Consider the following 23915-nt stretch of genomic DNA (forward strand, 5'->3'; position numbering starts at 1 on the left):
GCGTGGCGTTTGACAAGCATACCCACGACTTTTGGGTTGGTTAATTTGAGCAGGTCTCGAAAAGATTGTTGTTCCATGACTGAGAAAGGAAGGTCGCATTCCGCGATGAAGTGTGTCAGTGCACTTTTGAGGGAGTGAGAATTGAGACCGTTATTAAACGTAAAAAATCATCGTGAGGTATCTTGTGGCTTGGAAAGGAACTAGAGGTAAAATCAATAAGATCAAGACTTACCGGGTGAGTTGTTTTAATCTTCTTGAAAGATTGAGCAATGTCATATTGATTTAAAAGATTGCCTTCACAAACACCATGCTGAGTTTCAAGATGGTTGCTCATTGATTTAGTACTTGACTTCTTATCACGAGACATTTCTTTACCACATGGTTGTCCGTTCTTCATGATGAAGAAACACTTGTTGATTGGCTTGTTGGGTACCTTTTTGAAATAGGTCCACACATGGCTTGTTTGCCAAACGGTGGTAGAAGTCTCAGTGATATCGGAGTCCTGCGCTTGAGACTCTTTACCAGTAGTCAACGCTGTTGCTCCGGAGGCGGAAACACTGTTTGTGGCTTCAGACATTGTGTAAGATCAATATAGAGATGATTAAACAGCAAAGATAAGGTTTATATATGGTTGTTGAGCGGTGATCTTCAAGTTTTGATATGCATTGAGGTCGAATGAGGTCGAATCTGGCGAGGCAATAGAAAAAAAAAGGAAAATTCTGGAAGGTTTGAGCCAAACTTCCAGAATTTGCAAAAATTTACCGGATATCCAGCTATCCGCCGGATCGGATGTCGGACGCTAGGATTCTCCCTGAAAATCTGACCGAGTATTCCTCCGAGGCCCGGATTTTAGTTTTTATCCGTTGGTCCGGGGGTCAGGCAAGCCAAAAGGCACTGGATTGTGACCGCATCACGGGTTGACTCAGGTGTCACAAGGCTTCTGCTTGGTGTTTGCCTGCAGATCTCCCCCTGTATAACTCAATTGGGTCTGTAATTGATGGGCAAACTCAGAATGTAGTATGGCTTTCCCTTGTTCAATTTGGGCATTTAAGTTTATGCGTTGTGTCTCTCAAGACTTGAGTTCTTTGCGCATCTATAAACTAATTCTCAATAGGTTTTATTTGAATCCTCTTCTCATTTGATTTCCATCTTCCTCAACCACTCTCTATCTTCTTCCAGTCCTTTGTCATCCAACTTCCTCAAATATTGTTTGTATGCTCTCAACTTCCATCTGCCTCTGGTGATAATTTGATTCAGTGGGACTCCTTCGTTCCAGAGGAATGATGCTCCACCCACTCGGAACGAGTGTCCGGTAAGTTTCTCAAATCCATCTTTCGCCCATGACCTCTTTAATAATGACATTACTCCATCCTTTGTTAGTCGGAAGCCTCCGTTCCCGTCTTTTTGGCTATGAGCAAAGAGCGGGCTGTCGTCGCACGATCCGTTATCGAAGTGCTTCTTTAGTAAGCGTTCTACTGCGCTTACTGTGTCTAAGAGCGACGCATGTCTTCGTAATGTCAAGAATTGGACTTCTCCGGGTCGTGCTGTTTTGGTTCCCCTGAGAGCTATCAACATGATTTGTTTGTCTGGTGAGATCTTCACGTCATTGATTAAGATGGTTCTCGATTCCTTTAATGAGGTGAGTTCCCCTCATCTTGCCATCCCCCAGAATGCAACCAGTGCTATTGTGACTGATAGTTCTGTTGCTTTGTTGTTTTGTTGTAGGTTTCTCAACAGACTTGCTAGGTGTTTGATCTGGACTGGGCGTTTCTGTGGTCTGGTCTTTGACTTGGCGTCTAGTAGCTTTGCTGCTTTCAGTGCTAGATTGATCTCTTTAGGTTCTATGTCCGGGAATCAAAGATGGTGGAACAGGTGCCAGGCCTTCAGTCCGGATAAATAGGCTTCAATTGTAGATGGTTTGATCTCGTGATTTGTTTTCAGTTCGCCTTCTACTTTTGGCGCTGCCCATTGGATGAACTGCAATATCTGGGTGTCTTTTGCTGGTAAGATATGATGTCTTTGTTTGCCGTTTTCTTTCCCAAATGTTGTGTATTTGGCTAATGCTGAATTGTATTGCATTAGTGTGTCTTTTGACCAGCTCCCACCAAGTATCATCAGTTTTTGTACGGGGTTCTCGTGCATTGTTACTATTCCTCGTTTGTTACTGAGGAGGTTGTTAATTTTGTTCAGGTCGAGCTCCTTTTTTTCAGGGTTTTCCTTATTGTTCATTCTTGTTGGAGGAATTTGGTAAGGTCTGTTGGGAGTGTGATTCTAATTTTGTTGTTTTTGTGTAGGTCGGTTTCTAGGCCTCTTGATAGGGAGTCTGCGTCGTTGTCTCCAGATGCAACTTGTTCTTGTTTAATGGAGCATTGGTGAGTTGTCAGAAGTTTTTGAATCTGTTTCCATTTGTTATTGACCGCTCGGTCTTTGGACCTGGTGTTTCGGATGGCTGCTTCCGTGGTAGTGTTATCTGTCCACACAATGAACATCTCCCGCTTGTTTCTTTGAGTTTCATCAACACTAAGAGGCCCAGTCTTACAGCTACAGTTTTGATCCATGTGATCTTCTGTTTCACTTGGTTGTCGCCTACGTCATCCCAACCTGGTAACAATTTGAACCGAGCCCAGTTGGATCCTATCAGGACACCTATACCGTAGGATGTGGAGGCATCCCCTACCCATTTTACGTCTTCTGGTTCTAAGTTGGGTATAATCCTCATGTTTTCAAAATTGGTAAGTACTTCCAACCACTCTTCCAAGTTGTCTCTTACTGCTTCTGATATTCCTCTTCTTGCTTCACCGTCACACCAGGCTCCTTTCCACCCATGTAATTCTTTCATATAACATTTCATGTTAGGCATGATGTAGGTGATGTGGCATAATTGCCCTACAGGTTTCTCTACTGGCTTCTTTTTCCATCTCTCACCGTCTAGTAAGGCTTTGACTTGTTTGATTCTTGTTTCTAATTTCTCTAGCGGAAGTCTGACAGTCTTCTCCCTTCCGTTCCATATAAAACCAAGGTATCTTTGTTCATTGGCAAAGTCTGAGTACTTGGTGAGATTTGATTTCACTCCCATGCCGGCACTCAGGTGCAACACTGACTCCATTGTGATGTTTGATTCAGCTTCCCTCAAGATGAGGTTATCGTCCACCCAGCGGAAAATCTTGGGGATGCCTAGGGCTTGTTGCATTATCTCCTTCCAGGCGTCCGCTGCGCGTCCGAATGTGCCGCATCCTTCTACACCCCCAAACCCTACTCTTGTATTGACCCACAGTCTGTTATAGAAGTCCAGAATGAGTAGGTACCTCCACTATGATGGATGGGTGGGGATTTGTTGGTAGGCTTTCAGCCAATTGAATAATGCCAGCTGCCATTTCCTGTCCAATTTCCGTAGGAAGTCTGCCAGGATCTTAAAGTCGTCCCACATTGTTACGAACTCATTCTTAAAGTCGTCCCACATTGTTACAAACTCATTCTTATGCACAAATGAATTAACAGACTATTTGGAGCATTTGGGTCAGTCACTCTATTCCTTTCTGTCCTATCTGTGACTCTGTACTCACCGGTATGTCTTCATTATGCCTTGGGAATGATAGATTATTTATCATACAGAACATCCCATCATTGTTGGTTATGCTACCCATAGGGCTGGAGCAAAAGAACCCGAAGTGTTCATAAACTTCTTGGTGAGTAAATGAGCCGTATAATTTTCCGTCTGCTCTTTCTTTTTCGATTGTCTTTTCAATCTTGTCTCGAACCAATAGGGCTGAAGTTTGGTTTGGTGGTGTGTACCAGGATAAACCTTTGATGGTGTGTTCCGGAATTCCTTGGTCAAAGCCTTCCTGAAGGTTGACTAAGACGTCTCCCCACTCATCTTCGAGATCTAGTTCTCTCATGGGTTCTTCCCATTCCGCAATATTCAATTCACACTCGGCTTTAGTCAGCCATCTCCCTCTTGGGTCAGGTCGTCTCTTGTTTCTCTGCGTTGGCTGTGGGTCATTCAGCAAGTTTGGGATCTCATTGTCTTGTTCTACAAGTGGGCAAGATCTTGTATGGCAAGGTGAGACATGTTTGTCAGTTTTCATTCTCACTTCCTCTTAACAAGGCTTTATTCATTTCACTTCTTGTATTTCATTTCATTTCTATCTATTGTGGACTGTGATACTCACTTCTTTTGGGTCGCATCAACGTTCACGTTTGGTCTGTTTACTTGGGAACTAGAACCACTTTGGTTATTGTTGTCTCCTTCTCCTTGAGACCTCCCCCAGTTTCCGTTTCCGCTTCCTCCACCTCTTCTCATTCCTCCTCTCCCACCCCTATTATTGTCTTTCTTATGGTTGACAACATAGTTTTCTTTCTTTCCTTTGAAGTTTGGATTGATTTGAAAACCACTGTTCTCATTAGGAGCTTGTTGGGAGTAAGATAGTGAGGTGCTTGCCACCGGTTGTGCATAATGGTGGTAAGCTTGGGGGGTGGTGCGTTGGCCGTTGTCATGTGATTCATATCTGTTCTGAGACCACATCACTGATCTTACTGATTGGGTTGAACATGTTGGTTCCAGTCTATCTTCTTTCAGATCAGTTCTGCTAGGGTCATCCCATCTGGTTGATCTGCCTTCCCAGTTCAATCTGTCTAGTGGATCAATAAAACATTTGGTCCCTGTGAAAGTGTATGGCTTATCAAGGAACATGTTGTTGTTGTACCAGATTGTGTCTTGTTCTGCCCTCATTAGGATTGTAGGATTTCTGACACCAATATCGGCCATTGATGTTCCGTCTTCACCAACTTTGAACACAAGGTAAGATTGTCGCATCATCAAGCCGTAGCGGTAAGCTAATACCCAGCAGCCGTTGTTTTCATTTTGTATGTCTAGGACATTATCAAAGTGCTTCTTCATGACCGGTAAGACTTTGGTTTGTTTGTATCTGGCTAAGTATTGAAGGTAGAGGTCTTTCTGACGGTGCCATTGGGCCACCGTCGTTCTCCACTCGTTAGCGATAGGGGATCCGTTGTACGTGTTGGAGTCAGTGTCTTTCGTCTTTGCCTTGGAAGATTTTTTGGACACAAAGGAGATGTCTTGGCGGAGCCAGGTTGGGTCAAAGATTGAAAGGGGGGTGTAACAGTTGAACTCTTTCATAGCAGTATCCCAGTAAGGTGAGAGCGCATTCAGGTAATCATTTATTGTCTCTCCTTTCTGTACTTTCATCACTTCCGCTCCGTTGTTGACTTGGTTGTTTTTGCAACAGGATCAGATGTCGTCGTCTTGTCGCTCTTGGACTTGAATTCGAGCCAAGCTCTTTTCTGCTCTGATAGGCTGTCATAGGCAACCCGATCATGTCTCTCGAAGGCAGCATTTATTTGTTCTCCTAGATTTAAGGTTACGGCATCTGTCGTAGGGTTTTCAGCCTTTGTTTGGTTTGTTTCTGCGGCTTTGTCTGGAGACGTTTGTACAATGACATTCAGGTTAGTTCCTGTTTTTTTTTCTTTTGACCTGAGTCTTTCCCCTTTTTTTTGCAAAGTGCATTGGGATATATCATCTCCTTGGGAGGTATTTCCCTAAGGAAGAATTTGATTTCCCAGATCTGGAGAGTCGGCTCTTCTTTCTTTGGGTTCCATTTGGGGGGGATATTGGATGGAAGTAAGATGGGAATTCTTGTACTAACCTTCTTTGACATCTCCTAGTACTATTCCTCCTACAGTCCCGATCATTTGAGGATTCTGATCATGTCTTTCTCCTAACCACATACCACCTCCTTGGTTATTGCCTTCTTGTGCTCCATCTTCTTCTGACTCATCTCCTGATTGTTCTTCTACCATTTGATTTCTAGGTTGATGAGCTGGAGGGTTGGTCGTTGGTGGAGGTTTCGGTGGGGCTTGTTGATTGGGTGGTGGTTGTTGGTTAGAACTCCCTTGGTTTGTGTTGAGTTGGTGAGTAGGACCAGTCTTTCTCTTCTTCTGACTCGCTTGAGAATTGTCTTGTTGATCTTGTGTCTTCTTTTCTGTTGGTTTCAGCTTCTTGATGTGTATCTGGCCTATGGCTTTTGCTTTGCTGATAGCTGCCGGTGTTGGTGGTGGGAACGGTTTCGGGGCAACTTTCTTTCTCTTGGATTGACAGGTTGTTGGATTTTCTGGTTTTTGACTGGTAGACTTGGTTGGTTTTTCACCTGCATCTTTCCTGCCTTCACCTTCCTCTTGTCCTCCTTCTCTCCCACATTCTTCTTGTACCTTGCTCGTTCCTTCAACCTGATTTCCTTCTTGGTTTTCTACTCCCTTCCCTTTCCCTTTGTCTTGTTCTTTCCTCAAGTTTTTGTCGATTTGCTTATGAAATGATTCGCTGTCCATTTTAGAATTTGACGATTAAGTTCTATGTGGTTTGCGGGGTGGGTAGGCCGGGGAATTAATAAGGTCTGGTGATAGTTATAAGGTTCTGATGGATTTATTCAAAGTTTAAACCGGGTTGTATATCCAAGGAAGAAAGATTTTCTTTTTTTTTGAATGAGGTGTGGGGATTGTTGTACTGGTGGTTTATTGTGTCTGCTAAAGATTGACGCTAAAAATTAAAGAAATTCAATTATTTAGCAACTTGAAGAGCTTGACTGCTCTGCTATCACAACTGAGGTGCAGGAAAAAGATGATGTGGGGAGGAAGGAATTTTCTCCTTCTCTCTCCCTGTATCTTTGGTTCATGCAACCTTGCTGTGTATGTAATATTACATGTGCACCTAGTCGGTCTCTTACCCGTTCCATTACGATAGAAGTCACTTAACATGTCGTGCCTTTGGTGGGAAGTAGCAATCATTGATGAAGGTTGGAACTACTGGAATGTCTGGGAATGGGATGTCTTATAACCATGAGAATCAAATGAATGGTGGAAAGGAATCATATTTGATTAAATTGAAAAAACCTCTGAGAGGTAAGTCTTGAAATCTTCTCATCATCATTCTTTGATTTTTCTTTCACAGTAATTTTTGGAGTCCTTGGTTGAATTGAAAACAAGATGAGATTATTGTACTAGTATCACAATTGCAATTCCTTCAACTCAAGAATTGATTTTGAAAGATTTTGCAATGGAAGGAAATGAAGATAAAATGAGATTAGGTTCAATGATGATTGTTAGAGGGTCAGCTGGTTCATTAGCTTTAGTGACTACAAAAGGAAATTTTAGGAATATGAGCATTAGTAATCTTAGATTTTGGTATTTTCAGGGAATATATTATGCAAAGGTGTGGAATATCATGAGGAAGAAAAGAAAATCAGAAGACTTGTTTTATAATTGTGATCAGAGATGATTCCATGCTTCAAATTGTGGCTTATCAAGTCCCTTGTCTGCCAGTGATGGAAGTAAGAGGTGGTCTGAGCTTTTTAGAAAAACTTGTCTTGGTAGTTAATGTGCTGAACACAGGAGTAGGATGTGCATATTTTTAAAGGGGTTTGAGGTGGCTTGGACAGGTTAAACTTTGATCATTAAATAGATTTCTCTGTATGGTTCTGTCTTTCTTGTTGTGTTCTGATTCCTGCTTGTATGAACAGAATCAATTTCAATTTTGGCTCTTTGTTCATCAAACCTTAGTCCCACTGGTGCATAGTGCTCATAATTTTCACAAACTTCTTTGATTGTGTAGATCAATGTTCCAGTCTTTCTCTATATATGGTGTTCATTCAGATGCACCTCTTCACTTGAAACATTGCCACCAGTCCTCCAGGTTGGCTTTTAGGAGCCTTTGTCAACAAAAGCCTGGGAACTTTGATTGCAATAATTGTTGTGCCCTTGTATGTGTTTTCTCTGTGTCACATCAACAGTCAAGTCTGACAAGTAGTTGGTGTGAGGTCTCAAAAAAGGCCGCATGTACGTAGGCAATTTTGAGTTACCAAGACAAAGTGAAGGAATCATTGAACACCACAAGTATGGCTTGATGTTGTGATCATCAATCACCGGCAGGTTTTACAAGGAGGAAGAAACAGATGTGCCCTAAAAGTCAAAGGGATTATGTCAACGGGCCCAAGACCTATGAAGGAACTAGACATAACAAAATGCATGTGAACATGATATCTTGAATTGGAGGGCATGATGCTTAGTTTGGAGTAATAGAGGATGTTAGAGCTCTTCACTTATATTTCTCTGAGCTCCTTTCATGAGGTTCATGTGCATTGTTTGGGCAGACTTGACCTGTATATTATCAAACTGGTGGACTATATAAAGGAAGAATCTCCTCAATCACAACTGCAGCAACTCTGTATGTCCTTTGAGAGGGGTGGCGGTGCAAGGAGTGTAGATGTTGTGTACTTACCAAAATCTGCTTGACAATACAGGGGTTTTGAACCCCACAGTCATCCTCCAGTCTGGTCATGTAGGGCCCCGGTGTTAGCCCCAGATGGGGTTTTGGCCACATAGTTAGAAGTTTATGGGCCATTGGGGAGTGGAGAGTGTCAAATTATGAATGGAAGGGCTGCACGTTTTATTCATTATCAGCTTATCACAATTTGATAAGAAGGTTTGGTGTGCAAGGGGAAATACAGATTCTGAGCAGAAGCCCTCCCGGATCTCACACTTGAAATTTAAGATAGCACGTAAGTCCCTGGCTGGCGCATCAAGGTACATGGTAGTTGTATTGTTGGGGTTAAAGCAAGTTGGACTTATATAAGTTTGATACCCTCCAGACATCCAAGCTTGCAAGGAAGAAGTTTCTGACTACAGAGGGGCTGAGTTAAGTTAGAGGCTAGATGTACTCTTTTGGACTCTATAGTAATGACACTATCCTGCTCTTATTGCATTCAGGACCTGATACGCTTGATTTCAGACAATTTAAACTGTAACGGCTTGATTGCTGTGGCGGGGGCAATGGATTTCCCCCTGAAATTCAGCTGATGATCACACTGTGTATGCAAAGCAAAGGAGACGCCAAACACCAATTGATTTACACAATCTGATTGGGAAGCGCAAAACAGGTGGCCAATAATTAAAGGGCATGCCTATCACAACACAAATGACAAATCTCAATTTGCAACCAACAAGACATGAACTAAGAAGAGACCAGGGATTCAGAGACCCTTGTCAACCAAGCCTTCAACCTTCTGCACAATTTAAAACATGACTGTACACCTGCTAAAAGTCAACATGATAGGACTCTGTATAAGGCGATGCCAGGGAATAGAGTATTATGCTCCATGACACAATGGTGGGGAAGGGTCAAGCAGACCACAACTCAATCAAAAGTACGTCCATTTCCTGCTGTGGTGGGGAAATTTGCAATTACCATGTCTGCCCAATGGCCGTGTCAAGCTGAACTTTGCAATGATCAGTCTCTGTGAGAAATTATTCTGACCCTGTACAGGCTGCAACACAAGCAGAGAGTGTGTTGCAGCCTGCGTGGTGGGGTTGGTCATGTTAGGTTGCGGATAAGGTTGATAATCAAGTAATGAAAGTGTACATATTTAATGTGAACAGATATACCACATGGTTGTTCTCTTATCACATTCAAAACCTGAGACTCTTGATTGCAGGCAAGTTGACCGGTACATGTACTTAAGTGCTTGATTGTTGCAGCAGCGGTGATGGCTTCCCTCTGTCCATTCCACTGAAAATGATGATTGCATGTAAGTCAAGGGAGGCTCTGAACACCAATGGAGATATGCAAATCTGAGTGGAAAGCAAAAAACAAATGGCAAAGCATTAAAGGGCATACTTGTTATGTGTCAATCAGCTTTATCACAATAGGAAACTTGAACTTCCTACACCAAATTGTGAAGCAAGTGGAGACCAAAGATTCAGGGACCCTTTTCAACCAAACCCACAACCAGATTCTCCACAATTTGAAACTTGACCATTCACATGTTGTAAGTCAACATGATACAACTCTACAGAAGGTGGTGCAAGGTAATACAGCCTGATGCCCTGTGGCACAATGGTTGGGTAAAGTCAGACGGACAGGAACTCAGCTGGTCTTCAACAAATATAAAAGTTCAACTGATTTGCTGACACTTTGTTCCCTATCCAATCAGCCTACTGATTTGTTTGCCTAGCGTGAAAACTTGCCTGGGTATGTTTGCCAACAATTTTCATCAGCCAATTGGAGATTTTTTTCTAAATACATGAACCCAGCTCATACTTTGTGGTCCCTTACTTTGCCCTTTTGATTGGCCTAGATACTATCAGTTTTGACCTGACCTCAAACAACACACAATCTTTTGAATTCTGTGGATTTAGAATCCTGGTGAGTCTTGAATTATTCAACCAGATCTTCTTTGAAATTCTTTGTATCTGAAACTTGGTCAACCAAATAGATATCATCATGAAACTTAGCATTCTTGCAACCATCTTCATGGCATTTGTATCATTTAATCAAGCTCTTGGTTCAATGACTCACGGCCTCAAGAGCGAAGAAGCAATTGCATCGGATCTGGTCAACCACGCTCAAGAATCAGGCTCTCCTCCAGGCTTTCCTCCAGGCTTTCCTCCAGGCTTTCCTGATATCTATATATGTAGGGCTTGCGCGGCAAACGGGCAGTTAAACTCATGCCGTGATCACAAGAAATAGTGGGCTTAACATGGGTCTTGTGAAAGTGCATGTAAAACAACTTGAATGGCATGGTGGAGTTAGTGATCAAATCTTTGTTAAGTGTACCCATTTTGTTGTCCATTGATTGGGAGGCAGGAGATACATGATTTGTTCTGCTGGGTTGTCATGGGCCAGTTTACTCTATCCCAATCACACACACATCCATTCCCCAAGCTATAACTGAGTCAAGAAAATGCACACAATGATGTTCAACACCCACTAGACAATGTTACCATCTTCCAATCTATGAAGCCTTGAGTAAATATGGTACAAGGTGTGAAAACATCTGATGCGTTTGATCTCTTGCCTTATCCCATTTTTGATATAAATGTGGATGTGAATAACAGATATGTAAGCTTGAGCAAATCACTTCCTGAGTGCCATCATACAAATGCCATTGCTATCTCTTGTTATATGTTTTCACTGAGACTGAAGAAATCAAATCAGTTGATTCCCATCAATATTTTATGTGAACTGATCCTTTGGCAACCGCAAGGGGTCCTGCTCTGCTGAACCCCAAGTACATCAACAAGAATCCACTGATCCAATATTTCTTACTTCATATATAAAAATCAAAACCTATACACATTCATCCAATGACAAGTCTATTACTCTAGTTTCAAGAGTGTCAACAGTAATTGTATTACAGGATATAAAGGTATTTGAAATTAGAAAGGTGCAATGATCTCACCATAGTTATGTGTTTTTTAGTTTAGGGATGAAAGTTTGATGCATAATGTTATCATGGCAGGATATATTATCATTATGTGTGGTGCCAGTGGTCATTCAATATCATTATATATAGTTGGTATTTTTGTCTGTGTCTGTGTTTAGGTTTTCATTTCTTATCACAACAATTTGTCATTTCAGACACTGTTTATTCTAGAAATAAAGTTTTCCTTATAGCCTTTCTAATAAACAACAGACTCAGGACATCTTTCTATGAGAATCTGGATTCCATAATTTCATGTTATAGGAATTATTCAATACAAGTCTGTTCATTACATTTTGATTTAATTTCATCATCACTCACAGGGTGGCTGTGGATGGGGCCCCCACTGTCAGGGGCCCTCTGGTGTAATTTTTTTTTCTCAATGTTTTGTCATTTTGACTCAGTTGAAGCGTCACCAAGCAACAATTTTGGTTGAACTGAGCATATATGAGCACTCCTCAATGGTCAGACTGCCTCAACAGCCAAATTAACAAAGTCCCTTGTTTTTGAGCTGTACAGGCCAGCCAGTACAGCTCAAAAAACAAGGGACTTTGTTAAGTTTTCTGAACATCCTGCTAATCAATACTGAGTTGGGAAACCACCAAGAAACCACCAATTTGATCCCTTGATACATATCATGTCCATGTCTTACTACCTCTTAGCAGGGAGGTAGGGGGATTGAAAGTGATTTCGTACAAAATCAACCGTGGCAGACTTTATTCTAGGTAGAATAATGCTATTGCCAGCCTTGCACTTGAACAAGTCAAGCGTGAGGATGGCGAGCTTCAGGGGGAACCTAGAGCCGGTGTTCAGATCTTATCTGAATACCGGCAAGTCTCGCCGAGAACGGGTAAGAGACCCTTTGAACCGTAGGGTGGGAGGGGACGAAGTCAAGAGGGTTCGAAAAAGTGGGACTTCTTACCCGCGAGAAGTGCTCCGTACGTGAGAGAGGGAGGCTGAAGTGAGACCAGCAACAGAGGAGAGAATTGGATCGGGATCTGATTCTCATTCGTGGGGGAAACTTGGCAAGTCTCCAGAGTTCACCACTTGCGTGCCTGGAAGGATGACCTCATCCAGGGCGTGACTGTCACGATATGTCCTCTGTCTCAGGCACAGAACTGAGACTGCGACAGGCAGCTCAAGTGTGAAATCTCATCACGTCGGGAGCTTCTTGGGTCGTGACATGGACAGGATCAATTCCTAGTCCCGGCGTCACTGATCATCAAATAACTCATACCTCCCTGCTTGACATCATGTATTACATATGTACATATAAGGAGCCTTGATGTGTGTCGGGGTTTACATACATTTACACACACTTAAGACTACATTGAAATGAATTAAGGTGGTTCAAGAAGAGATTTGCGAACACCCTGCACGCAGGTTGGCGATCAGGTATTTTAAGGATGGACAGTCCTTAAAATTTGTGTTCGCAAAGTGACGAACACCTCTAATTTAAGTTTTAAGACCTGGGAATTCCAGGGACAACATTTCTAAAAGCGCCATGGTCATTTTTTTTCGTCAATCCAACAGTTTTTTTTTTGTCTTTGCTATTTTTTTTGGTTTTTTTTGGAAAAAATCAAGGCTTCTTGCTGTTCATGAAGAAACAAGATTCTGGTCCATCCCCAGATCTCATCAAACCGGATTCCTACGTTCCCTCACAAGATTTCAACTTCTTCTTGGTTTGGTACCCTTCTTAACCGCCGAATCAGATCGGGATCGATTTCGAAGGGAACATGCCAACTTGGAATGCGAGAAACAGATTATGGAAGACGTACCTGGCTGGGAGGCTGGCAAGAGCGTTTATAACTCAAATTCAGTGCTCAACTCACCTCACATCTTTCTTCATAATTGGATTGTTGACTTATCTTGTTCTCATCTCATTTGCTTTGATCGGATGGATTGTGCTACTTAGAAATTATGTACCCAAAACTATCGTGCCCATGTAAAGATGCCGACATTCTGCTTAGTAACATGGCTCAGTCAAACATAGCCTTGATGTAAGCAGTGTACACACCATAGACAACACTTGAGATCGAGCTCATTCCGAGGTTTATGCATTTAATTACTTTGAGCATAAGTTTGAAGACAATCTATATGAAAATCTGTTGGGCAGGACACAAGATTGAATGACAAAGAAATAGTAGATGAACAGACTCAGACTAATCATGTTGGAGATATTACAAGTGCCAAACCTCCAGGAAACGTTGATTGATAGTGAACATGATTCTATGACTCCTTGACCATCAAGACATACAAAACCAACAAGAGACTATCTTCTAGCATACGGACAATTATCATTCTTCCAAACCGCTCCAGCACCAGTCCTAATCTGGTGCGAGGTCTCCTACAAAGAGTCTAAAATGAGCTGTTTGATAATGGGAGAGAAAATGACAAAGGTAGATGAGCAAAAGGGATCGCTTGTAGGAATGAAGAGGGAAAGCCCGAGTGAAGGTTTATGAATGTATGAAAGTGAAACTCAACCAGGATCCCACTCCATCAAAGTTTGATCTTCCCAAGTTTCTCCACCTGCTTTACCAATCACTGTAGTTCTAGCCTTTCCCTTATTAGCCTTTTGAACAATATGCGGATTCTGAACCGCATCAGGAGTATAGATAGATTGTTGAGCCGCTACGTTTGCATCGAAACTTGGATCGACATTCGAACCGGAAGCACCGGCACCTAAAACTGCTGAAGAAGTTGGATCGTAGTAATTAGACGACGTATGAAGGTTTGGAGCTGATGAATCAGTTTGTTGAGGTCCAGAAGCATAAGATGCTTGATAAGCTTGTAACTAGGATGGAGGATAGTGGTTGTAACCCTGTCCATGCGTGAAAGCCGAGGGTGTCGACGTGACCGCAGGAGTTTGGCCAGACCAAGAAAAGCATAAACCAAAGTGATCCGCCCCGCGTCCGTTTTCGATGAGGGGCTTGATGTGTGTTTGGACCCTCCTTGTTCAAATGATGTTGTTAATGAAAGAGAAGAAAAAAATCCAAAAAAAAAATTGGACAAAAAACTGTTACATCCAGGAACAACTAATGTTTGGAAAAAAGACAAATCGTAATTTTTTTTGCTCAAATGTTCCTGATTCTTTGGAAAGCTTCATAAATTTTAAGACAATTCATGAGATCGCAAAACAGTGAACCACCTCTAAAGGTGGTTCACCAACTTAAAATTTTACTTATAATTTAAGGCTCCCAAAACTGATTTAAAATTTTAAAAAAGGCTGTAAAAGCCCTTCTTGAACCGCCCTATTGTAGCTATTTGTGTGTCAAAACCAATAAGGCTTAAAAGGATGTGTCAAGGCCAAATCAGAAAGTGGTGAGTGGAAGGAATGGAATATATGATGAACAGATTGAGACAAAATTAAATTGAGTAATGTCAAGAGATGTCACCAAGTTGTGGAAATTTTGGAAGGAGCTATGTGATTGGAATTTGCATTGAGTTAATTGAACTACACCAGGGGGTAAACTTCCTTGGCCTGGGATGGTTCTGGAAACATGTCCAGGACTCTTGTTGCAAGAACCAAGACAAAGCGGTTCCGGTAACCAAATGAGGAGAACCGTGTGACAATCAGTTGTTTGCACCGGTTTTTGTGGGTTCAAAACAACCAAAAATCATAGTCAAAGATGGTATGAAGGTTGGTCAAGACTCAGATGAGACAATACCTTGACCCAAGTGCAACCATCTGGTTGTGATGTGATGTGTTTGACCTCGTCAGTCTTTGCTCGGCTGAGCTGTCAATCAATGGGTCCAGCACTCTTGAATACAGCCTGCTTTTCGGTGACTGCTACGTGATGGCAGTGTTTTTGTTTTGTAAAACCTGGAAACCTTCTGGACACATTCGGAAACAATTGAAATGTTGTAACGTGTCCGTAATACTATTGATCCTAGTTTTGGAACATGTCACTTACCCCCTGGTGTAGGGGTTGGGATTCTTTTTGTGTGCAAAATGTTCTGCCTGACAATCTTTCTTAGAAACCTGTCTCTTTTTGTTAGGAATTGTTTCCCCCCATCAAGGAAAAAGGTTCTTAACAGAAGTTGTCACCATTTTGACTTCTGCCTTCTCTAGTGTGTTACTGAGAACTCAACTAGATCAATCCTGTTACACTTCATTGTTTCTCTTTATTCCTCACCTTACTTTTTTATCAATCTTCCCTCCTAGTAGTTCATTATCTATGATCCTCCCCATATTTTCCAGAGTTTTTTTAGTTTAGCACTTGGCTAGTGTTGTTGCCTTAATTGTGTCTTGTCAACATGGGCTAATTATTTTGTCTCAACCTTTTTAAAAAGGTTGATCATCTTTGTAGAGATTAGAGACCCCATTAAATTTGTTTTCTGACAGAATATACATAAGGGGCCAAGTTGTTTCTTGGCAGGAAGCTTGGCCACTCTTCCTTCACATCTCAAAATTAACCAGCAAGTTTTTGAGCCATGGCCCAACTAGAAAACAAAGCACAATTCTTGACACACAATTACAGATCAGGCTATTTACTAAAACTCTTTAGTTTACTACGAAAATAGTTTGCAAGGTATGAATGTCTTTCAAGTTGTGATTGTCTTTTGGAGGAGAAGTCATTTTGTTCAATGATTTGATTTTGGGATTGAATTGTAGATTCATCAAAACAAGCTTTATTTGAATTGCCTTTATTGATGAGGTTTGGAACTACTGGAGGTTCTGGGAATGGGATGTCCTATAACAATGAGAATCAAATGAAATGGTGGAGAGGAATTATGTTTTAAATTGAAAGAACCTCTGAGAGGTAAGTCTTGAAATCTTCTCATCATCATTCTTTGATTTTTCTTTCACAGTAAATTTGGAGTCCTTGATTGAATTGAAAACAAGATTAGATTATGGTACTAGTATCACAATTGCAATTCCTTCAACTCAAGAATTAATTTCAAAAGATTTTGCAATGGAAGGAGATGAAGATAAAATGAGATTAGGTTCAATGATGATTGTTAGAGGGTCAGCTGGTTCATTAGCTTTAGTAACTACAAAAGGAAATTTTGGGAATATGAGCATTAGTAATCTTAGATTTTGGTATTTTCAGGGAATATATTATGTAAAGGTGTGGAATATCATGAGGAAGAAAAGAAGAGAAGAAGACTTGTCTTATGATTGTGGTCAGAGATGATTCCATGCTTCCAATTGTGGCTTATCAAGTCCCTTGTCTGCAAGTGAAGGCAGTAAGAGGTGGTCTGAGCTGTCTAGAAAAATTTGTCTTGGTAGTGAATGTGGTCAACACAGGGGTAGGATGTAGGTATTTTTAAAGGGGTTCAAAGTAGCTTGGGCAGGTTAAATTTTGATCACTAGATAGATTTTTCTGTACAATTCCGTCTTTCTTGCTTGTGTCCTGATTCCTGCTTATATGAAAAGAATCAATTTCAATTTTGGCTCTTTACTCATCAAACCTTAGTCCCACTGGTGTATAGTGATCATAAGTTTCACAAACCTATTTGATCATATGGATCAATAATCCAGTCTTTCTCCATATATGGTGTTCATTCAGCTGTACCTCTTCACTTGGAATATTGCCACCTGTCCTCCAGGTTGGCTTTTAGGTGCCTTTGTCATCAAAAGCCGCAGAACTTTGATTGATATAATTGCTGTGCCCTTGTGTGTGTTTTCATCCCTGTCACATCAACAGTCAAGTCTGACAAGTAGTTGGTGTGAGGTCCCAAAAAAGTACACATGTAGGTGGTTTTGAGTTACCAAGAAAAAGTGAAGGAATCATTGAACACCACAAGTATGGCTTGATCTCGTGATCATCAATCACCGGTAGGTTTTACAAGTAGGAAGAAACAGATGTACCCCAAAAGTCAGGGGGATTGTCTCAACGGGCCCAAGACCTATGAAGGAATTGAAAATAACAAAAAGGATGTGTACATGATATCTTGAATTGGAGGGCATGATGCTTAGTTTGGAGTAATAGAGGCTGTTAGAGCTCTTCACTTATATCTTTCTGAGCTCTTTTCATGAGGTTCATGTGCATTGTTTTTGCAGACTTGGCCCGTATAGGATCAAACTGGTGGACTATATAAAGGAAGAATCTCTTCAATCACAACTGCAGCAACTCTGTTGATGTTTAGGACCTTACAATCAAATTTGATCACGTCGGCTCTTCTGTTGTTGTCCTTCAGCGCTCGCAATGATCAACTTTCTGATCTACGACTTATTATCCATGGTCATTACATTCAATTGCGCTCACGGGCTGTTGTTCTCACCTGGGCTTGATTTGCGATGCCCAGGACAAGATTCATCTTCGTTTTGTCCATGAGACCATGATGAAGTAAAACTTTTCTTGAATCCAAAGACTCCATCATTCTTGAGGGTTGTATGGTCCACGACCCCAAAGACAATGCTACTTTTGAGATGCTCTGGATGAGAGAATCTCCAAAATAACCTCGGCTCCTCATCAAATTGAGTACTTGGGGCCCGCGTAGAATTTCTAAATTCTTCGGACCTTTGATTGTCTTTGGTGTTGTGCACCATCGTTCCGCATGTGTGGCTGTGGTCGATTCTTTTGAGAGGCATTGGACTCAAGTTCGATTTGGGTCGTCCTGTTCAGGCAATACAGGCTACGACAGAGCAATAGGAGACAGTTTGAGAAGACAATGATGAAGTTATTTTTACGGACATCCCCGCGAGTTGCGCTGTAAGGTAGATTTAGCAATCGGGTCGCAGGACGTATGTAGACTCTGTGAACGGTATCCGTTGATTCCCAATAACGTCCTGCCCAGCATAAGGTGAGTCAAAAAGATTTCTTCAAGTCCTCGAATTCGACAAACTGATCCCTGACGGAGCTCCATTTAGCGAAGATTCGGAACGTCAACCACCCACCGACTGCAATGCATGTACCGCGTTGATCAAGCTTACGTCATCGTATCACCACTGGCACTTTGAGTCTCGCCGCTGCTGAGCAGGCTCAGCTTAATCCGATGGCGCCACTGAAGGTCTCTTCGTAAGCCCCTGAAGTCTTGAAGGCGGGCATGCTTGGGATCCGAACCCGATAAATGGGACGCACATCGAACACCTAGAGCAAGATCGCTTCAGCTATATGTATACTGCGGGCGACGTATCTCGGATTGAAATCGTCAAAAGTCCGTAGAAATAAAAGCTTTTCGAAACTCGCAAGAAGGCGAGAAGTCATCAAAGGTTCCCAAGCCAGGTGCCCCCAGATTGTAATCATATGGGGTTCACACTTCGGCGATACATGGCCGTCCTTCAGGTGAGAGCGGAAACAAGGACGCGAACCTGACTAGGATTAATCGGAACAGATGCACGCTCGTTGGGTACGCCACGGTAGGACGTGTCTTACTTTGAAGCACGATTGAGCGCAAAATCCAGAAACCTGCGTGTAAAGTCGAACAAATGATTTTTCGAGCGACGGCGATAACTCGCATTCAGGTGATCAGGAGATGACCCTATCGACAACCGCCCGAGCTATATATATCGCCGAATTGTGAGGCATTGACGCAAGAAAAACTATCAGAAAAACTATGACATTTTTCGTGACGCAGCGTACGTGTCCTACATCATAGGAAACAGCCTTTTATGCTCAGTTCTCAGAATCAAGGCAATGTGCGTAAAACAAGGACACAAGAATTATTTAAATGGATGTCGCCGCTGGTTCACAATCACAATGTTTGAGCGGGTCAAAGACTAGCAACGTTCGCGCAAATCTGATCCAATCATTTCTCGTCGCACCCATGATTCGCGTTCAGGTGATTGCAATGGGAGATGACCCTACTGACATTCGCGCGATCAATCGTTGGATTGTCAGACATCCGTGCGACGAAAAATATGGCGTTTTTCTTTACATATTGTACGTATTCCACATCATAGGATATGTCCTTTTATTTAAACTGCGTTGTTTCGATAACAAATCCAGATAGACATCGCAGTTGAGGCAAAACCAGGATAAGATAATTGTTTAGCCGGTATAGCCGCTGGTCCACAGGCAACACGTTCGAAATGGGGAAGTGCGATGTGATGGCTATGAAGAAGCCCTTCCATCCGACATTAGGGAGTGGGGAAAATGAATGATATCGAACTTTGAGCAAGTAGATGGTCATACTCGGAGCAGAGATTGAAAATCGGAATAAATTTTGATACGTAAACAGTGACAGTTGTTCGCTTTTCGATCGTAGGATGCGTCGTGCGCGGTTCTGCGAGAAAGCCAGAAGTGTTCATGTAAATTCAATCGAATCATTTCTCGAGTCATTGATCGGGAGATTTCCCTATCGATATTTGCTCCATTTATGGCTGAATCTTTAAGCATCAGCGCAACAAAAATATAGCATTTATCACCACGTAGCGTACGTATTTCACATCATAGGATACGTCCTTTTATTCTGACTATCTGATTTCGAAAACAAATCCAGACGGACATCACATTTCTCAAAACGAAGGCTTCTTGCGGGATAAAAGAATTCTTCTGATGGATATAGCCGCCGATGTCCACGTTGAATGTTCGAAATGAGCTGTGATGGCTACTTCATTAGGAAGTGGTTACATTGTATGATCTCCAACATGAATTTGGGAAATGGGCAGAGAAGAGATTGACTATCGGATCAGCGTTGGTACGTCATCTGTAAAATTTGTTCAGTTGGGGAACTTCCGCTTAGGATAGCTGATGTTGAGTCATATGTTAGGTTAGAGAGCATCTCAGGATGCCGTTCATGGGGCGAAGAGTCCTCAGTTGGGACTTCCGTCCGGTATTCGTCCTCCGTCATACTGAGTTGGGCTGAAAAGGTGTCAAGGAGGGTACAAATTTTGATCTGCCTCTAATAAAAAGGGCTCCGCTATCACGCCATAGAATTGGTGAATCGTAGTAGCCTCCTTTGAGGCGGAAATTAAAAGCAGCGAGTCGCACGTTTCTTTTTCGTGTCATGAATATGTTAAAGAATCCGAAATCTTCAAATGACGCGAAAAATCTCCACACGAATCGCTCCTTGTGAATCAGACCATCGCCGCTCAAACATCGTACGGTGAAAATTTCAAACACTGAGGAAGGTCAGGCAAGACTTGTAAGTTCATCATTCCCTTGAAAATGTAGGATATCTTCTAGGACTGATAGAATCTTGTCTCGATACACTATTACAATTCTGCCAGGTAGAATGGCCATCTATGCTCTGGTGTTCATGCTCACGAGGCTAAATGACCTAATGATAATATTTGCGGGGACGTTTTGCCTACATCATCAAGTCATTTTTTGAAGCAGCCGGCAAGGATACAATAGACAGATCAGAATGCCAAGACGATCAGAAATGCGTGTTGGGATTATTTTCAATCGAGATTCATTTGTTTCCTTCAATGGTGTGGTAGGCCTTGTGCTGACCCTCAGCCATCTGGTCTTCTTCCGCGTGTAGTCAAATTAAAAAGGGGGTCATCACCGTTTCTCATTGATGTCATATATGATGAGTTGACTGTGATACCATGGCCTCACGCCTCGAAAAACAGATGGTATATCCTCCGTGATGATCTTCAGATAGACTTATTCACACTTTCATATCCTCTAGCTCTCCACCCACCCATCTTATGCAGAGTATGAGGTAAGCTATGTTTCATGCCCACCTCCTCTTCATTTTATGGGATTAGGACTTAAACTGACCATTTGATTTCTCTTTCAGGATCCAGAAAGTCCCCAAGTCTCCTCACGTTTCTTCACTTTGATGTCTTCCTAAATCACGACCCGCTTATCTTTTTTCAACGCTATCATCATTGTCCCCCAAATCTTCAACTCAGATATCCATACCCCATTGAAGCTAAGTAGCTAATAGAAACCCCAATATCGATCTTCTTCATCTACATCATGTACCTACCAATCCTGAATTCGATCTCACGACCTGTTTCATGCTGTCTGAATTTTTTTTGTGGCTCAAAATCAACCCCACCGACCAGAATTGTTAAGACTGATATAATCCGTTTAGCTGATGTACCCAGCATCACTACCGATGTCTACACGCGTATCTCTCCACCCATTTTGACGATTCGAGCAGAAAACCCCTTAGTCGCATCTGAACCTTTACTGGAAGCTAATCCCGAAGCTATACAGTCATCTGATATCGCATCCCCGTAAGCCTTATGTTTCCTTTAAATTTTTCAAACCGCAGCTCGTACCTGATGTTGGACACCTCAGCTGACAACTTGATCATACTTGATCAGGGAAATTGACCGTGAATCACAAAACCCACCAGATTGGGTTGTGATAGCTCTGGCCATATCGCTCTTGTTCCTAACGATAGGCCTTAGCATGGCGACTTACTGTCACATTCGTAAAGAAGAACCACGTAGACAAGTAGGACCGCTTAGCAATGTCAACAGTGGAGATAGAACCATTCGTTCTAGTAGAAACAGCAGATCCTTTGCAGTAAGTCTGGTTCGGCTTTCCCAATTTCCATTAAAAAAGTCTTAGTCAGTACAGCCGTTCATAAAATCAATCAGACCACGGTCCCCTTAGAATCTCGCCCCCTTCCACCTGGTGTTCACCCTGATCTCGTCGTTCCTGTTACACATCCTTTAAAGTCAAGAAAAGGAAAGGGAATTGCGAGCGCGACCATCAGTGCGCCAAAGCGAATCCCTACCCGCCAACCACGAAACGTCATACCATTTCCAACCTTGATCCCGACACACCGAGCGGAAGGATCCGAGTTGCTTAAAGTCTCTGCATCAACCGCATGGTCTCCGGTGATTAATCGTGACCCGTATGGAACAGCTCGAGTTTCTTACGAACATCTTATACTTTCACCCGCTGCTAGAAAACGACGAGTGCCATCTTTAGCTTGCGATCAACGTACTTTACTTGCTATAGCTTCTCACGAGATCGAAACCCGGGAGTCTGAAACTAAACGTACATCAGGTAAACCTTTCTTATCAAAACCTTTCGCAAAAATAAACGCAAACCAAAAGAAGGAAGAGAGAAAGAAGGCAGAGGCAAAGAAGGAAGAGGCCAAGGAGGGAAAAGGCAAGAAGGAAAATGAAAATGCCGAAGGTGTTGTCATTAACCTGGTTCCCAGGGTGCTTTCATTAATCATTGAAGAAGAAGATTGATTCGTGTGAGTTATTTTATATTTTCCTTCCAAATATTTTCTAAGCCTTTGTCTTTCTCACTGAAATATCTCTTCTTTTTTTCTTAGCTGACAATCTCCGTTCAAGAAAAATGATACCGAATTGAGCTCTACTACTTTTGGAAAACACAATTCATGACTTCTCCGACTTTTAGAAAAAACGACGTGATACCTTTTCTATGTTTTAATGAAAATGAGACGTGGACTTCGCTCGAAAAGAATTGAACCGTGCTTGAAAAAACTAAACCTCAAAAAAATCAAAGCTTGCTTGAAAAAAACCTTAGTTGAAAAAAAATATTAAACTTGCTTAGTTTGTTATTTGTTTTATTTTACATATTCACTTTTTCAAAAATGTGAATCCCCTATCTTCGTTTTATACACACGACTTGTAAAACTGACCCCTTGTGATCGGGGTTCCGTGCTTCCTTGTTCATTTTCAAAAATAACAAAATCTTTTACAAAAAATTGTTTTAGTTTCTCGTTTCATTTTGCTTGTTTTCTTTTTTACAGATTATTCTCATTTACTTATAGTTTTTAACTATTTAGTTAGATCGAGGTATTCGAATATGCTCCCAATGATATCTTATGTTTGTACCCCCCCACCACACCTTTCGAGGTTTTCCATATTATTGGTGAATGTGACACGTGTCTATTTTGGTGAAGTCGAGCGCATCACCCAACCGTTTTTGAAAGATCTCTGTACTTGTAAGGCATGGACTCAGAACTAAGAGTATGAAGGCAACGACAAAGTCTTGTGTTGTGAGAAATCACGACTAGTCACGATGGGTTCGGCATAAAGAATACATATTGTGACTAATGATATCTTTCTCAAGTGGAACTTTTTCAAAGAAACTGATCAAAGCTTTCCCTTTTGCGAGCAAGCTCAGCGTCGAGAGTACCATCTAATTCAGCGACTCGTATGTTAGGCAGACCATCTTCGGTCGCAATGGCTTTTAGTACATGAAACACGCTGGGACTTTTTTTAGACTGTTGGACATGTCTCATCAAAATCTCAACGTAGGATTATGGTATAAACTCTAAAATTCAAAGGTCGGTTTCACAAAGACGTCTCGATGCAAAAACTTGATGCCACTCTACAATCTTGATATTCCAGGCAAAAGTTTTTGAAGTCTCAAAAGGATAACAGGAAGTATGGAATTTGAAAGAGTTTGGACCACAGGTCACTATGGATATTGACATTGTTGAACTCAGGTCTCATCGCAGAGTGATGAGTCTTTTGAAGTTTTTGAAAGAATTCATTTGTCGGTGTGTTTGAGATACACATTTGTCGTACGTGCCATTCTTTTCTTCCAATAAGATTCTCAATGATGAATGGCTCTGGCTATCTCTCGCACAGGGGAAAGAGGAGACTTCAGTCATATGTAGGAGGTCGACTGACATTTTGATCAGTACCTCATATATCTTGAGAATGATGTTGACCTTTCGATGTGATTAGTAGTCGACTCCTGGACGTCATGAGAATGTAAATGCTGACGTCTTGTGACAAATCCTTTGTGTGTGCTGTGACTTGTTGGTTCAATTGGTAAACTTGATTCTATTTTGAGAAATCAGATT

The 23915-nt window shown here is 41.8% G+C and overlaps 4 protein-coding genes across 4 annotated transcripts; 3 read left to right on the forward strand and 1 right to left on the reverse strand.

Moving 5' to 3' along the window:
* Nucleotides 1-5533: 5533 nt before the first annotated feature.
* Nucleotides 5534-6342, reverse strand: MELLADRAFT_111541 (uncharacterized protein; the record flags this gene model as incomplete). Its single annotated transcript, XM_007415841.1, has 2 exons — nucleotides 5534-5556; nucleotides 5664-6342. The coding sequence occupies 2 exons, from the start codon at nucleotides 6340-6342 to the stop codon at nucleotides 5534-5536; spliced, it is 702 nt and encodes a 233-aa protein (XP_007415903.1).
* A 458-nt stretch (nucleotides 6343-6800) lies between these two features.
* On the forward strand, nucleotides 6801-7424 carry MELLADRAFT_111542 (uncharacterized protein; the record flags this gene model as incomplete). The annotated part of the gene is made up of 3 exons (XM_007415831.1): nucleotides 6801-6912; nucleotides 7059-7178; nucleotides 7318-7424. 3 exons carry the CDS (start codon nucleotides 6801-6803, stop codon nucleotides 7422-7424), a joined length of 339 nt encoding a protein of 112 aa, XP_007415893.1.
* Nucleotides 7425-10288: 2864 nt separating this feature from the next.
* On the forward strand, nucleotides 10289-10534 carry MELLADRAFT_124503 (uncharacterized protein; the record flags this gene model as incomplete). The annotated part of the gene is made up of 1 exon (XM_007415832.1): nucleotides 10289-10534. The coding sequence occupies one exon, from the start codon at nucleotides 10289-10291 to the stop codon at nucleotides 10532-10534; it is 246 nt and encodes an 81-aa protein (XP_007415894.1).
* Nucleotides 10535-18884: 8350 nt separating this feature from the next.
* MELLADRAFT_111543 (uncharacterized protein) lies at nucleotides 18885-22323 on the forward strand (the record flags this gene model as incomplete). The annotated part of the gene is made up of 9 exons (XM_007415833.1): nucleotides 18885-19096; nucleotides 19422-19464; nucleotides 19572-19589; nucleotides 19776-19853; nucleotides 20479-20594; nucleotides 20793-20825; nucleotides 21175-21348; nucleotides 21439-21643; nucleotides 21718-22323. The coding sequence occupies 9 exons, from the start codon at nucleotides 18885-18887 to the stop codon at nucleotides 22321-22323; spliced, it is 1485 nt and encodes a 494-aa protein (XP_007415895.1).
* Between the last annotated feature and the right edge of the window lie 1592 nt (nucleotides 22324-23915).

The sequence above is a fragment of the Melampsora larici-populina genome, assembly GCF_000204055.1.
Source record: "Melampsora larici-populina 98AG31 unplaced genomic scaffold MELLAscaffold_54, whole genome shotgun sequence".
In the NCBI taxonomy this organism is placed as follows: Eukaryota; Fungi; Basidiomycota; class Pucciniomycetes; order Pucciniales; family Melampsoraceae; genus Melampsora; species Melampsora laricis-populina.